Source organism: Peromyscus maniculatus, chromosome 10 (assembly GCF_049852395.1).
Source record: "Peromyscus maniculatus bairdii isolate BWxNUB_F1_BW_parent chromosome 10, HU_Pman_BW_mat_3.1, whole genome shotgun sequence".
NCBI classification, from domain to species: Eukaryota; Metazoa; Chordata; class Mammalia; order Rodentia; family Cricetidae; genus Peromyscus; species Peromyscus maniculatus.
Genome location: NC_134861.1, coordinates 49,551,452 through 49,567,901, shown reverse-complemented (window position 1 = coordinate 49,567,901; position 16,450 = coordinate 49,551,452). Strand labels below are relative to the sequence as shown.

Genomic DNA, 16,450 nt, shown 5'->3' with positions numbered 1-16,450 from the left:
GAAGAGGGCACCAGATCTTATTAATGGATGGTTATAAGCCACCATGTGGTTGCTGGGAACTGAACTCAGGACCTCGGGAAGAGCAGCCAGTGCTCTTAACCACTGAACCATCTCTCCAACCCGAATGGAGCTTTCTTTATTCCCGTAACAGTGAGTATACTTTCAGTTTCTCCTCTCCTATTATGAACTCCTCCAACTCTACACACAGCAAAACACATTCAGGACAACTAACCAGCTGAGGCAATGGATGAGATTCAGCTACAGAATCTTCAAATGTCTGACTAAGGAGGAGGGACTCCAAACCTTCCTGGGGACCTTTCTCCTCCCATAACCCTCAGGAGTGTGGACAGATAATACAACAGATCCATCACAGAAAGATATGAGGATGCAGACGTCTTCTGTTGGTGTGGATATCTGCAAGTACTTATTTGTGGTATGTGGTGCGTGCAGACGGGGTATGTGTGGGTGCCCACAGGTACAGATGGAAGTCATAGAAGAGAGCTGGGTGTCCTGCTCCCTCCTTGCCACCTTATTCCCAAGACAGTCTCTCTCACTGAACTTGGAGCTTGACTGGCAGCTGGCAAATCCCCAGCCATCTTCCTGTCGCTTTCCCTCGCAGTGCTGGGGTAATGGGTGCATATGGCCACGCCCAGCCTTTTTACATGGGTGCTGCGGATTGGAACTCAGGTTCTCATGCTTGCAGAACAAGTGATCTTACCCATTAAACTGTTTCCCCAGCCTCAGAAATCGCTTTGCCTCAAGAAATAAAAAAATTTCAGGTAACATTCTATTAACCCACATAATATCGTAATTGATGCTTTTTAAATAATGTAATTCTTAATTATTATTATTATTGCTTTAAGACTGTAATACACTGCATTTCCATAGGTGTATTAACTCACAGAACTCAATTTGGAGTTTTGGAAAATGTGATGTGTGTGTGTGTGTGTGTGTGTGTGTGTGTGTGTGTGTGTGTATGTGTGTGTGTGTACGTGTACTTGACTATTCTCAAGTGTGCATGCACAGGCCAGAAGGATCTTGGGTACCTCCTCCACTGCTCCCCACTGCCTTGAGAGAGTCTGGCTGGCAAGCTCTTGGGATCTGCCTGTCTTCACCCCACCTATACAGTGGTAACAGAGGCATGCACAGCCATGCTCAGCTTCCTCCATGGGTGCTGGGAATTCAAACTCTGTTCTCAGGACTGCAGTTCAATGTCCTTTTCCAGAGCCATCTCCCTAGACCTGAAAAGGTGTATTTTATTTTATTTTATTTTATTTTTTGGTTTTTGGAGACAGGGTTTCTCTGTGTAGCTTTGCGCCTTTCCTGGAACTCACTTGGTAGCCCAGGCTGGCCTCGAACTCCCAGAGATCCGCCTGGCTCTGCCTCCCGAGTGCTGGGATTAAAGGCGTGCGCCACCACCGCCCAGCGAAAAGGTGTATTTTAAAAAGTGTAAAGTTATCCTGAGATCAAAAGGTTTAAGAAGCAATGCTCTGATTTTCCCCTAAAGGGGAAGTCACTAGTCCCAGAAAGGCGACAGCAGTGTTCAAAGCACTTGGGAAATGATTACCCTCCCATATCCAATATACCTACCTAGTCAACAGCATACCTGTTTCCTAAATGCACCTTCTAGTGGGTAGTTGTTCCAGCTTTGACCTTGAAACACTGCCCCCAGTGTGGCAGCAAGTAACTGCCACACCTGCCTATGACCTGCCCCTGGGGTGTGGCCAAGAGGGACCCCTTAAGACCTGAGATGCATGTGTTCGCTCTCTTAGCTCTTCATGGTCCTGGAGGCTGGATTTGCAGACCAAGTCAGAGTTCCCCAGAGTACTACGCTGGACTGTACCTCATCTCTCCCAGATCCTGTAATGGACCCCTTATTGATTGTAAGTTACCCCTGAAATAAACCTCTTATAATTACCAGATAAACTACATGGAATCGCCTTGTTAATTATAGCAATATCACCTGACTAAGCTGCCTCTTGTAAGCAAAATGCTTCTGTCACTGTTCTTGGGGAAGGGGTGCACACTAGAACTGGATAGTGAGGCCCTCAGTCTATCCTCACGAGGACCTCTTACCACTCACTGAGCAGGCGTAGGCAGTCCTCTGCAGTCATGTGTCTGAGACACGGGATGCTCCTTCTGTAAACGTCAAGGTGACTGAGGATAGAAAGCTCTTGTATTACTGCAAAAAGGTAGACCAAGGGCAGGGAGACACAAGCCCAGAACAAAGATCCCATTCAGGAGACACACTGGGTCTGCTCCTACAATCCTTTTCCAAAACTCAGGCCTTTAGCCCAGATGTCCTCCCAGACACATGCACTTGCCTCAGTCATAAGAAGGCTCAATTAAGCATCTGCACAATTTGACTTTAAATTACATAACTTCTTGGTGCCCCCTCCAAGGAAAACAGTAGGCAAACGCACCCCTAATTAGTCAGCTTCCTCCACTGGGTCGTTAACTGCAAGTCAATTAGATGTTGGGCAGTGTCTCCCAAAAATGATGACTTTGGTTTTAGAACTATCAATCTTATTTCTGTTTGCCAGTCATTACATAATTGGGCCAGCAGCCTGTTAAGGAAATGCCAAGTTCACAATTAAGAAATTATGTCACCAAGCACCTCATATAAACAGAGGCTACAGAAACACACAGGCTTTCTGCTAAGAAACAGACTGGCTTTTCAGTACCAAGTCATCTACCAGGAGGCTAGGTAGGCAGAGCACAGGAAATCAGAGGAGGGGAGAGGGGGAGGAGGGGAAGAAAAGTAAGACGTGAAAGAAAGAAGGGAGAAAAGAAAAACAATTCAATAGGAAACTGGTTCTTACTGTCCCTGATGTGGCTTCTGGAGACGAACCTGGTGGAAAACTGATACTCCATTAACAGTTGTGATGGCTATTCTTGACTACATCTGGAACTAACTAAAACCCAAAAGGCTGAGTGCAGCTGGGAGGGATTTTTCTTAATTAAGTCATTTCAAGTTCAAGACTCACCTTTAACCTGGATCTTTTGAGGTAGGAAAATCCACCTTTAATCTGGCCCACACCTTTTGGTGGCAGCCTACAGAATGGGCATGGAAGGAAGTTTGTGCTCTTGGCCTGCTTGCCCTCGCTCTCACTGGCAAGTCCCTTCCTTCACTGGCATTGGAGCCTACTTCTTTGGGATTCTGGCGGCTACTGAAGATAGCTCAGACATCCAGCCTCGTGGACTGAAGAACTCCTGGATTCTTGGACTTTGTGTTGGTAGACAGTCATCATTGGATTAGCTGGACCACAGCCTATAAACCACACTATTAAATTCCCTTTATATTATATGTATGTACATATATATATGCATGTATATTCATTCTACCAGTTCTGTTGCTCTGGAGAACCATGACTAACAGATGTCTCAAAAGGTGTGTTGTTTACCTTGTATACAAATAGATGACACTACATAGACATTCTGGTGGTTTGAATAGGAATGGCCCCCATAGACTCACGTGTTTGAAAGTTTGCCCAAGGGGAGTGGTTCTATTAGGAGGTGTGGCCTTGTTGGAGGAAGTATGTCACTTTGGAGGCATGCTTTGAGATCTTATATGCTCAAGCTATGCCCAGTGTAGCTCACAGTCTCCTTCTGATGCCTGGAGATCCAGATGCAGAATTCTCAGCTCCTTTTACAGCATCATGTCTGCCTACATACCATGCCTACATACCACCATGCTTCTTGCCATGATGATAATGAACTAATCCTCTGCCTGTAAGCCAGCCCCAGCTAAATGTTTTCCTTTATAAGAGTGGCAGTGGTCATAGTGTCTCCTCACAGCAATAAAATGCTAACCTAGACAGACGTCTACTTAAATAAAATCTAGACAGTGGTACTACTTCTTGATATCAGAATTGTTTATAAAGAAATTCTACCAGGCAATAGCAGGTAGATCTCTGGGAGTCCAAGGCTTGACTGGTCTGTCAGACCCTGTCTCAAAAAACTAAAACAACCCCAACAACACACACACACACACACACACACACACACACACACACACACACACACCAAAAAACAGTAGACAGCAGCAAACTAAGAGACCATTTTAATACCCACAGCCTCGTTGGTGGCAGGCTCACCTATGATTCTACTGTGCGTGGTAATCTAGTGTGACTTGCTTCCTGTCTGTTAACTTCCCAACACAGAGACTTTCAACAAGACAGTTAATCTGAGCAGTGTATTCTTAAACAGTGCCAAGGATCCTGTCCTCCAACAGCTTTATCAGCTGGAACGTTCTCAAGAGCCCTCTCAGGCAGCTTGGCATGGCCGTTTGCACTGAGGTCACTTCTTCAGAAGGTGGCAAGGCAACCACAGCCCTTGAGCCCACAGGCTGCCTGTGCTCACATCACAGCTTGGAAGTGGTAAAGACCGCAGGAGAAGTCGTCCACAAACAGCCCTGCAGGCTGGCTCTGCTCCTGCAAAGTCACCGAAGCCACAAGGTGCTTTAATGGTGTCCTCTGTTCAGGTTCTCCAGGGACTTAAGGAAGCACTGTCTTTGCACACAGTCTCTATCACAAGGGTTCTGGCTGGCAGCATGAGTGTTCCCTCTCCAGCCACGCAGCCACAGCCAGCCATCAACTGTCCCCACTGCAGAGTGCACAGGATGAAGATGTCCAGTTTGCTCATCAGACTCCCTGACAGCCTCATTTCCTGCCAAAAGGATCGGACCACACTTTCAACCCTGTGGAAAGAAACATAAAAACCCCATCAGGATTCACTGTTAGGTGTCTGAGCACACCCCCATGATCCCAAACAAACAAGATGACATGGGAATTGAGCCATGCAATTTCCACGTGGCTGAGACACTGAAATGGGGAGAGCAGCCACTGGAACCCTGAGACGAGGTGCCTGGCAGCCACGGCAGCTGTGAGGGGGTTTTAAATGGCTTAGGAACTATTCCCTACTAGGAAAAAATGGATCCGGCCTAGGACCCACAGATGGCAGGAGTTGGGTTAAAAGGCTAGAAAATCTCTCATTCTCAGCCAACTTGGACCATTTTAAAGGAACATCCCGTTCAGCCCTGAAGGGAGCTTTGGGGACTTCTGTAGGAAGTGAATCCTACATCAATGACACAGCTCACCCGTAAACACTACCTCCCCATGAGGGTGGTGTTTACAGAGGTCCGGGCATGGGAGGCTGCAAAGAGGTTTCCTGCTGCACATTTAATTACACTTTATGCCCACTTACCAGGGGCAAAAGTGGGGCCCAGCAATCTCGTGAAACGTACTAGACACTGAAATATTAGCATGGTCTTGGACAGCCTTGACAAGACAGGAGCTATCATAAAATAAACAGTAAGCTCAGGTTCCCAAGAGAAAAATCACCCCACCTCCACACAAAGCAAGCACTCATGCCCCAGATGGGATGGTTTGGAATATTTTAGGTTTACCTGGTGGCTGCACATCTTCCTGGACGATACCAGCTCGATTTACGGCCTGCTCCTTCTCTGAGAAACATAACAGGACAATTAATTACTCTTTAGAAAAGAGGTGTGGGCAATTGTGTTTTCTATTTACATGGGTCAATTACAAGGCATATTTATGAGTGTGATCCAATTCAGGGAGGCCGTATCTTAAAGCTAGGTCGTGAAAGCTAGGTCCTAGGATGTAAAAAGAGCCACGTCTTCCTGTGGTCTCAGCATTGTGGGAGGGACAGAACCCGAGAGAAAGAACAGCTCTGGAGAGCTGGTGGGTGTGACCTTACAAGCCGAGGGCTGCTGCGAAGAAGGGACAGGCACAATTATCAAGAAACGGTGTCTAAAAACACTCCACTGAAGGACTGGACTCCAAGCTAAATATGCTATGTTTTTGATGGGAAATAGAGCAGAAAATTAATCTTTGGGTGGGTGGCTTTGGTTTGGATAATTGAAGCTTCCCTAATTGATTGCAGGTGCTGTGCCAATTAGTGAGCTTGCTGTAGCTGCAGCAGCTAAGCCTGGCACTTTGGAGATGTCCACCAGGCAAAGGCCAAGAGAAACCAAGCATTTTATGAGTGTGGGCTTCTAGCTCCCTGACACATCTTTCTAAGTGGTTTGAAAGAAACCTGAGGCCTGTGACGACCAAGAGTTATTATTTTAAGTATCTTGACAAATGGCAGCTTTTTAAAGGAAAGACTTGGAGCCAAAGGATGTTGACTCCTAAGCTGCAGTGATGAAACGCTGGAATCAGACCTTTGTTTGCCTAGATGCACAGTTTCTTAGGTGCCACTCTCCACGCTGATTTGCTATTAGGCCGTCTAACTGTCCACCCTCACAGGCCCTGCTGCAGATACGAGAAACAGGGGTCCGCCAACTCTGATACCAACTCACCGAACTTGCTTCTCTGGAGTCTCAACGGAAAGTCAATCCTAAATGATTTGCCTGACAGTCTTATCAATACTAACTTCATAGGGCAATGGGGGCTGTGGGAATCTTGCGATCTAATTCTAAGGGAGGGAGAAAGACAAGGAACAACGGGCCACCTATCCCCAGTGGCCTCTCTCAGACTAGCAGGTAAATGACACACAGATGCCAAAAGACCTTCTCCAACTCAAGGGAGCAGTGGCAGCCCTAACAGCAAAGGCGTTCTCACTGTGGAAGACTTCTAATTCTCAGACCTGAGCCCTAGAAGGCTTCAAAGATGGACGTCTCAAACATGTGCTTAGCACCAGCCAACAAAACAGCACACCATCCTGAGTCTCGCCAGGAACAAGAGCAGGTAAGAATTTTCCAGACCTAAGTGTGTCTCTGATACAGTGAAGGCAGGAAGAGGTAAAGCTTGAGCAATACTTGTCGTGAAGCAGACAAAAGAAACCCAGTCATCCTGAGGTAGCAAACTTGTTCTCTAAGAAGCAGGTACCACTATAGGGCCCAGGATGCTGGCAGGCTGCCAGGCATCACTGGGAGGAAGCTGCTAGTTGGTGGCAGGGACAGAAGGCCTAATTGTGCTCCAACCTCTTGTCATGCAGTGGAGAACCCCGTGAGAGAGGAATCCCTGTCTCGCCACTTTCCTGCTAATCGCTAATGAGGTTGGAGAGAGGCTGGAGATTTGTTTAAATAGGCTGAAACCTCATCATAATCTGGGTCCTGATGCAGCCACCTCGGTAACTTGGCCTGCACCGGCAAGCGAAACCAGTTCCTACAAAGTGATAACCGAGTGTTCGCCCTATCTAAATCCGCTTGCTTCTCTGATCCATTAATGATCAAATCAGAAACACTCCGAGGCCAAAGCAGCCTTATGGAAATTCAGGAGACCACACAAAGGCACTTTATTTGAGAATGCAGAATCTGCTAATGGGAAAACAGAAACCAGTCTCTAGATGAAGTTGACAGCTTTCTAGTTCATTGTCACTGAAGAAGAGCAAATATCTATGAGCCCCAGGAGAGCAGGAGAGGTAGAAGGAGGCTTTAGCTACAGGAACAAATAAGCTAATTACCGACTTCAGTTGTGAGCAAGTTTCCATGTAAAATGCCTAAAACCCAACCGTGGCCTGGAGTTAGAAAATTCCCCACTCCAGTGTCCCGGCAAGTCCAACTCTGCCCCCTGGTGCTAAGGCTGAGGTCTGATTTGTAGTTTTAATTGAGGATAGTTCTCTCCAGTCACAGGGCGATGGTGTATTATTAAAGCTGTTTATGCATGCAGGTGGGCCGACTTTGTGTGGCTGTAAAAGAATCTGCCCAGCTAAGTCTGAGAATGAGCCAAGGTTTGCAGTGGGAGGTTCAGCTGCTGAATTTGGTGCTGTATTTAACACTGACCATAACACAAACTCGGGGCACCCGAGAGCAGGCTCCCTCAGCAGACCCCAAGTGCTTTTCTGAGGGTGCTCTGGTAAAGGGGCAGCAGGCAATGGGCAGAGAAGAGCCAGAAAGGAACAGGATCTCATCTACCTCTCCATCTCTTCCGACAACCTACAGTCTTTGTCAAAGAAAAGGCAACTCACAACCTGCAGTAATGGGGACAAATGGTAACATTTGGATACAGTCTCTGTCCTAGACAGCTGGGCTGCATCATATTACATTTCCTGGATTCCTGAAATATAATCACATATACTGTGATTAAGTAAAAGAATGTCCTCCTTGTCTTTGCAAAAACAGGCTCAAGTACTTAGGAATAAGAGCTCATGATGTCTTCAACCCACTCACAAATGGCTCAGCACAATAATGGTAATGACAGCAATCTGGGTGTGCATGCATCCTCTGTAAGGAAGGAAAGCAGGTGTGGTGACTGTTAACCACCAGCAAATCGAGGTGACAGACCCAGGAATTTACGGTTCTACCCTGGATCTTTTCTGTCACTCGAGCTTTTTTCTTAATAAAGAAAAATTATACATACATCTGCAAAACAGCCCGCTAAGAAAGTCCAGTAACACACGACCACTCCAGGCTGGCCACTTCAAGCATCTACCTGTTCAAAACAGCTGGACAGATGTCAGCACTTCCTTGGCAGTCACATTGGCTGCTGCTGCTGCCGCCTAGGCTCTGCCATCCGCCTCCAGGAGAGTCCAGAACCCACCGTACTCTGGACACCAAGTGGGAGGCAGTGGCCATGGGGACCAAATGGTCATAAATCCAAGAGGACCCGGGGACAGAATGGTGACTGAAAGGCAGACCGAGGGGAACACACAGCTGTAACAGCAGGTGTGAAGCAGCTGGCTGAGGGGACAGAACACTGGTGTGAAGCAGCTGGCTGAGACCAAATGTACCGATTGAGAATGGGCAACTGAGGGGATCCGCTGGTGTCACGGAAGCCACATCACAGCTGCAGCTCACCTGAGCCAGCTAGCTGAAGGATCTAGAGGCCACTTCAATCACTGCTCTCTGGCACTGTAAACATGTCTGCACACTCATCAAAAGCAGGCTGAATAGAGACAGCTTTGAAACGCTAGTTAGGAAACAGGGCTCCAGCCTGTCTCTGCATTCTGCTCGATTATATGGCAAATGGGGTGAAAAGCATATTCTCAGCACCTGGCGTGTAATAGGGAAAATGCCCTTACAAGGAAGGGAGTTTGCACATCAAGTGATTTCTTGTAATCTTGCTCTACCAGATACACAACACAGTGTCAACGGGGGCAGCAAGGGACAGCAGAAAGAACACAGGCAAGAACCAGGCGAATCGTCTTCTCCCAGCTCATCCATGTAACCATTTACCTAACTGCCCGGCAACTCCACTCTCTTACAGGCACCCTGAGAGGGCATTAAGTGGGCAAGGCCAGAGAGTCCCGGGCTAATGTCCACCCAGCAGTTAAGACGCAGAGTGACTCTGGACGAGGCACCCAAATGTCAGGATAAATGAGCTCTGGGACTTCTGGGGAAACCCTACAATCTTGTATTCTGTACATCTAATTAAAACTGGGAAAGATCAAGATTAAAAGACTGCTCTTACTCTATCCCACATCACCATTTGACTTCAATGCCTGCAATACACGCTGTTTTAAAGGGGCCAGCCTCAGAACTGGACTAGTTATAGGATGTAAAGACACATCAGGCTTCAAGTTATGATCCCCTGAGACCTTGGACAAACCCACTGGCAACAGGATGAAAGAGAAGGCAATCCTTGGGCTCCCCTGACAGCAGAGCAGAACTATGCCCACACCCCTGGTTTCAGATCATCGGGCCCCAAGGCTAACTCCACCTCCCAGGAGTCACAGCGGGACTTGAGCTATGGATTGACCTTGTACTCACTCCATTGAACAGTTAGTTACTCAAGTCTTGATGAGTCAGTGAGAGAGCTACAGATCACACTGGATGTCAAAAGTAAGCGCACTAAGACACTTGTCACAGGGGCCTGCTACTTGGTGATCCCCGGTCTCTCCTTCGCTCTGTCTGACACAGCAGTCTCCCTCCTCATCCTGCTGCCCGTGGGCTGACCCTACTGGAGCAGATAGGGAACCTGGCCAGCCCTGCACTCCCCACATCCAGACTGGCCGAGGGACCTGACACCTTGGGCCCCTGTGGAAGAACTGTGGCCCACTCCCTGGAACAAGCAGAGCTTAAGGAATAACAGGTGTACACAGGGCAGTCGGAGGTGAGGAGGAATTGAGAAGCAGCTGGGAGGCAGGAGCAAAGCAGTCGGTGAGTCAAGAGCTCAGGTGGAGAGACCGCCAGACGCCCAGGGAAGGCCATTCAAGGAGGGACTGTCCGCTTACGACAGAGGAGGAGGACCACCTCTCCTTGGGCTACTGAAATCACTATGCTAATACGAAGTTGGGGAGTATTACTTTAACTATGTAAAGGTGTCTTGCATTTATTTATGTTGTATTCGCTTAACTAGGCAAAGATGTGTTTCATTTGTTTATGCTGCATTTGTTTAATGTAAAGATAGGTTGCCATTTTACCTTGCCTGCCAGAGGCACCTGAATGGCCAATAGCTAGGCATTAGAAGGATAGGTGGGGCTGGCAGACAGAGGGAATAAGTAGGAGGAGAAATTGAGCTTCCAGAAAAGAGATAAGAGGAGAGAACACAGGAGAAAGAGAGAGAGAGACCCGGGACAAGCCACGCTGCTGCTAGCCTGCTAGACAAGGAGTAGGACATACAGGAAAAAAAAAAAAGGGTAAAAAGTCCCGAGGCAAAATGTAGATGAAGAGAAACAGGTTCACTGAAATTGTAAGAGCCTGAGCTAAGGCTGAGCATTCATAACTCATAATAAGTCTCTGTATCATGATTTGGGAGCTGGTCGGCAGCCCAAAGAAAGCCTGTTACCAAGTCCTTCTCATATGCATTCCATCTGATATTTATTCTCCCCGTGAGTCAGCCTGGATGGTTCCCTAGCTGACAGCTGCTGGACCCTGAGGTCCTGGCTGTCCTATGAGCCAAGCAGCCAGGCAGCTGCACTCACGTCAGCCGGGCACTTCTGAACACTCCACGGTTACCTTGAAGAAGCCGCATGGAATCCCAGCTCCTGAAGACATGCTGCCATTGCAACACCGACTGAAATCTAGATGAACCTGCCATCATTCTGCTGGCCTAGAAGAGGGATTTCTGTGACTGGGGTAAAAAGACCTGTGCACAATTGGTGGGAGCAGCATTCTTTGTTAGTGGACAGGGCTGCTATGATTGGTGCAAACACCCCTGCCTTGACTATGTAAGCAGGACGTGTGCTTACTTTGTGACCTGGCTGAAGATCCTCTCCTGCGTTCCCCTTCCTTGCCCACCTGGGGGTTACACATGTGTGTATTTAGGCTCCATAAATACACACATGTGCCCTGGTACACGTGTGGAGGTGAGAGGACAACTGGAGAGCTGGTTCTTCCCTTCTACCATGCAGCATCCAGGAACCAAACTCAGGTCTTCAGGCATGGCAGCAGATGAACCATCTTGCCAGCCCCTATCAGAAGCAGCTGAGAGGCAGGCAAAGCAAAAGGACCCGGGCAGTCGGTAGATAACACTTGAGAGTGCTTCCCTTACAGAGGGGCTGTCCCACAGCTTGCCACTCCAAGGCCACATGTTCCTGCATCCACATCTGCCCTGTCTCTAGAGCTGTGGGAAGAGGTGCCTCAACTCTGCCCAAGGCTGTGCCTGCCTGGTCTCAGGACCCATGTCACCTCCCTCTACAGACTGTCCTCTCTCTCACATCTGTGCCTTCTGGACTCTCCTGGTGTTCCCATGCCTCCCAGTCCAAACTGAAAGCAAAACCTCATTCTCCTAGACCCTGCGCCTGTTTCAAGGGTTGCCATGCGCCTACCAACAGACAAACACCTTTAAATGTCCATCCGACGGACTGTTGACTTACTCTCGGATCTGCTGCACTCTTCTTGCTCACTTTCAAACCACTGAAAGCATTAACCAACAGTTCATTTTTATCAGCTCTTTTATAAGATATATACAATGGATCCTTTCACTTATCTCTATTTCCAAGCAACCTAACCTCGAGGGCACACCCCTTCCACAGAGAGCTGCCTTTTTTTTTTTTTTTTTTTTTTTTTTTTTTTTTTTTGGTTTTTCGAGACAGGGTTTCTCTGTGTAGCTTTGCGCCTTTCCTGGAACTCACTTGGTAGCCCAGGCTGGCCTCGAACTCGAGAGCTGCCTTTTTGATGCTACGGGCTCTCTTGAAGCCTCTCTATGCCCACCCCTCCTGAGAGGCTCCTTTGTGGGCTTTTTTTCCTCTGCTGCCCACTTCTCAGTCCTTCACATGCTGCTGTTCTGGGCACTACATCTTCCCAGCTTGGAGCACTTGCCAGAGTCCCAGCCTAGTACGCTGACTGGTCCCCGTGCACACTGCTGGTGCCCTCACCCCATTCCAGACTGGGTATTGTTCTACCTCTGGGCAACTCCAGAAGCACATGGGTGCCCAGCCCTCCAGCTTTCCAAAACGGAACCTCTTCATCCTCATCCCTCAAACTGATGCCTTCCAATTGGTTGCCACCATCACCACGACCACCTTCCTGGCTGCTGTAGTCAGGGAGACAGGAGCCATTCTCCCTCACCCTTGGGGCCTGTGCTGGTTTGAATAACCTCGTGTATTTGAATGGCTGGTCACCAGGGAGAGGATTCGTAGGTGTGGCCTTTTTGGAGGAAATGTGTCACTAGGGGAGGGCTTTGAGTTTTTCAAAAGCCCAAGCCAGACCCAATGGCTCCTGGTCTTTTCCTGCTGCCTGCAGATCCAGCACCATGTCCGCCGTGTGCTGCCATGCTTCCCACCATGACAAAAATGAACTAGACCTCTGAAACTGTAAGCCAGCCCCAATCGAACGCTTTTATAAGCATTGCTGGGATCATGGTGTCCCTTCACAGCAACACAACAGTAAGGCAGGGCTCATCAGTCACAGTCCCTGTGCACTAGTCCTTCAGTCCCAGAAGGGTTCTGGTACAGCCTGGGTACCATTTCCTGAGCAGGGAGAAAAAGACACTGCTTTTTAGTACCCATCTTTCTGGCCCTGACCCTTTGGGTCTCTCCTCCCTGTCGTGGCACTGAAGCTGGCATACAGCGAACGTGGTCACCTTGTTAAAACACGTCAATAACCTGTGCTGGCTGGTCTGTGCGGAGAGCGGTGGGGTAACTGCAGGGTTTTCATTAAGCAAGCCAGATGACTGCGCTTGAAGGACAAATGGCAGGACCAGTGCCAAAGACCCGGAGGGCTCCGCATTTCCTAACAGACTAAAACACAGTCCCCATTACAAATTCCCACCGAAGCAGCAGAGCCGGGGTACTTCAGGAAGAACTCCACTGGGGCCAGCAGGACGCTCAGCCAGTAAAGCGCTTGCCAGGCAAGCCCGATGACCTCAATTCAATCCCTCAACCATGGAAAGGCAGGTGAGAAATGACTCTACAAAGTTGCTCTCTGACTGCCGCACATAAGCCATGGTGTGTGCACCCCTCAAACACACACACTAATACATTTTCTTTAAAGGTGTTTTAAAAAAAAGGAAACAGTAATGCACACAAGAAAGGCAGGAGGGACAGATGGAAGGACCAGAGGGGCAGGGAACACGTTGGGCTGTCCCATCAATACGCACGATGCACATAGACAGGACAGGGTGAGAAGAGTGGCGGGGAACGAGGTGCTGGGGCCACCCCACACATGCCCCGCATCTAAACTGCACCAAGTGACACCTAAAATCCGCGTTTCGAGCATAAAAAGGAAAGTGGCTGAAGGCTCTAAATACTAAAAACTGAATGCACTGAGGTGCACAGCTCACCCCCACAGCAGGCTCCCAGTCCCCATCCCAAGCACACACTGAGCCAGCTGGACATGCTTACTGCCTGCCGGGCCAGCCTGCCCCAGGCACACACCTGCTCACCCCCATCTCAACACCTCCACCTCCCTCCTCCTCACCAAAGCCCTCCTTTTACAAGTGTTTCTTGTACAATTCCTAATATGAGCATATACTAGGAAGGTCTACAAGTAATACTTCCCTGAAGTCACTGTAACTTCAGCCCGGTAAACACCACCGTCACGGCCAAGGGAACAAGCAAGATTCAGAGGGAGGGAATACCTTGTTTATAGGTTATTCAACTAACAGATACCACAAAGGGATATTATGAGCACTAAACGGCTTAATAGTTGAAGTGCTTGGAGGAGAGCCAAAAAAAAAACAAAAAAAACAAAAAAACAAACAAACAAACAAACAAAAAAACATGAGCTTCCGATAAAAATTAGCTGTTTGGAGTTACTGACTTTTTGAAAGATTTTAGTTATGACTTTCAGTTAAAGCAGGCTGAATTAATCAAAATACGCTAAAAGGTGATCAGGTGTAGAAAGCCTCAAATCTAAAACCACAGCTATCACAGTTATTCTTGCTAGAAGTTCACCCCAGAGCCTGACCTGCCTGCCTAAAGCAAGTTGGACAACCAAAGACTGGGGATTACTCCGAGAAGACATGTAGGAATACAGGGCATGATTCCTCTTCACCGGCTGGCTGAGAGCAAGGTTTCTTGACCAGGGCAACCCTCACATTTTGATGCTTCCTCGTGGGTGACTTCTGTGCATTGTGGAAAATCTATCCTATCCTGAATCCTATCCAAGTAGATACTAATCGCCTACTCATCTCCTCTTCTCTCCCTTAGCAGGGACAAGGAAACCCATTGGTCAGAGGACAAAGCACACTAGCTAAGAACCACACTCGTGTCTTCAGAAAGAGGATTTTCCCAAGGGAACCCACAGCAGACCTTCTGTCTCAAGTCCGACTCTAGAAGCTGTAATAAAATAGCCTGGGGCAAGGATCCAGGGAGGGAGAAGGATGGAGACAGATTCTGCAGGACCCTACACAAGCCCATGTTCCCTCCATACATGGCGCATGCGGGAGGGCTTGAGGGCAGGAAGCAGAGACCATCACAGTCTGGGCTGATGAAAAGAAGCTGCCAGGGGATCCGTGTGTGTGTGTGTGTGTGTGTGTGTGTGTGTGTACTTTAAAATGCTCTGCCTCCAGAAACCGAATGCTACAGCGCTGGAGATGGGCAGAGCATTTACATGGCACTTCAAATCGCCAAGCTTCGGCCTCGGCTAATATTCCCCGGGGGCTGGGCTGGCCCTCTTCCATCTTCAAGATGATTCAGGTTTCCTGGAGAACAAAATGAGCCTCTAATGCCTCATCTCTCCTCTCTGACAGATGGTTTCAGATGTATCAAAGTGCTAATCCTTGCTGAGGTATAGGTCTCCAGGAAGGAGAGTTTGGCTTTTAGAATGATAGGACCTGAATGATTAAGGAGGAAAATGACTCCCCGGACATCTGCCATTGTCATGTGAGCAACCGGCTTAAAAATGAAGGAAACCAGCAGAATCTGAAAAACGGTTTGAGGAAAAACTCAAAAACCCAGGTTAACAGTTTAGCTTTGAAATATTTCCGCTCCAAGGCATCTTAGGGGATGGAAATGAAGCGCAATAAAAACACCTTTCATCTCGGGATGATCGAGGCTCCCCGTCTGCACCCCACGGCATCACCATCTAAGCCTGGGTGGATGGAGGGGGGCTCTGGAGACAGAAGCCTGGGTTGGGACACTTCCCTTAGCGCTTATGAGCTGTGTGACCCCATCTGTAAAATGGGTAACATCTACCTCGAGAGAGGGCTGTGCAAATCCAAAGATGATCCAGTATATGCCTGGCCTGACACACATCAAACGTGTGTGTGTGTGTGTGTGTGTGTGTGTGTGTGTGTGTAAACTGTGTGTGAACTAGTGTTAGTGTCGACCTGCTGTGTGCAGGCTGCTTTCATGCACACCAACACCTCTGTGACTCCTAAGATGCTCCACAGTTCCGTGACTGATGGCGTGGATAGGTATTTAGAGTCCGCACGCTGAAGGCCAGAGGTGGGGCCATTGGTCCGAGGTCACCGGGCTGCACAGGGAGAGCCTGGGACCCGGCTAGCCTCACTCCTGTAAGCCCAGCTCCGGTCTCCGCGCTCCTAAGGGCAGCTAGGGTAGGGGCTTTAGGGCGGGCGGGCGTAACGCTGGGGCTAGCCACCGCGCGGGGTCAGAGGTCACTCACGGTATTCCTCCAGCCTCATAAGGGGCCGGAAGTAGATGGGGTAGAAGGCGGCGCCGACCATGGAGATGAAGCCGCCAAATATGAGCGCGGTGCGCAGGTTCCGGGCCGCAGCCATGGCCAGAGTGAGGGCTTCAGGGCCCCGGGAGGCCCGACACGCTCCGAAACCCGATCCCGGCCTCAAGGTCGCGACCTGGCTCGGAAGAGGAGGAGCAGCTTTCGCTTCCGGGACTTGAGTGCGGGGCGGGGTCTCTGGGCTCGGAGGCGGGGCCTGGGCGGGAAGACACCTCGCCGGGGGCGGGGCACCCGATGGCGGGGGCGGGGCCTCAAGCTAAGCCCCGCCTTTCTCGCGCTCAGGCTGCCCGCGCGGGGACACTGGTGGCAGATGCAGACACACCTTTAGCCGCGCTCCTTTCCTGTGGTTCCCTTTTATCTCCTTACTCGCCCTGGACCTGGGTATCTGCTCCAACCACCCCCGTCCTGTTTCACTCTCCGTTACCAACCTCACTTCCCCATCCTTCCCCCTCAGTATTTGAT

General features: G+C 49.1%; 1 protein-coding gene across 1 annotated transcript; it reads right to left on the bottom strand.

The window, feature by feature from the left end:
• Nucleotides 1–4,046: 4,046 nt before the first annotated feature.
• Nucleotides 4,047–16,206, bottom strand: Smim20 (small integral membrane protein 20). The gene is made up of 3 exons (XM_006976084.4): nt 15,917–16,206; nt 5,408–5,464; nt 4,047–4,699 (listed from the first exon to the last, which is right to left on the bottom strand). The coding sequence occupies exons 1-3, from the start codon at nt 16,029–16,031 to the stop codon at nt 4,662–4,664; spliced, it is 210 nt and encodes a 69-aa protein (XP_006976146.1). The 5' UTR covers nt 16,032–16,206; the 3' UTR covers nt 4,047–4,661.
• Nucleotides 16,207–16,450: the final 244 nt, after the last annotated feature.

Bases quoted from the DNA above. Each gene is read 5' to 3' on its own strand.
- Smim20 (XM_006976084.4), bottom strand. From the start codon at position 16,031: ATGGCTGCGGCCCGGAACCTGCGCACCGCGCTCATATTTGGCGGCTTC. The intron at 5,465-15,916 runs GTGAGTGACCTC...TATGTTTCTCAG, and splicing joins TATGAGGCTGGAGGAATACC to AGAAGGAGCAGGCCGTAAAT. The intron at 4,700-5,407 runs GTAAACCTAAAA...TTCTTTCCACAG, and splicing joins GGAAGATGTGCAGCCACCAG to GGTTGAAAGTGTGGTCCGAT.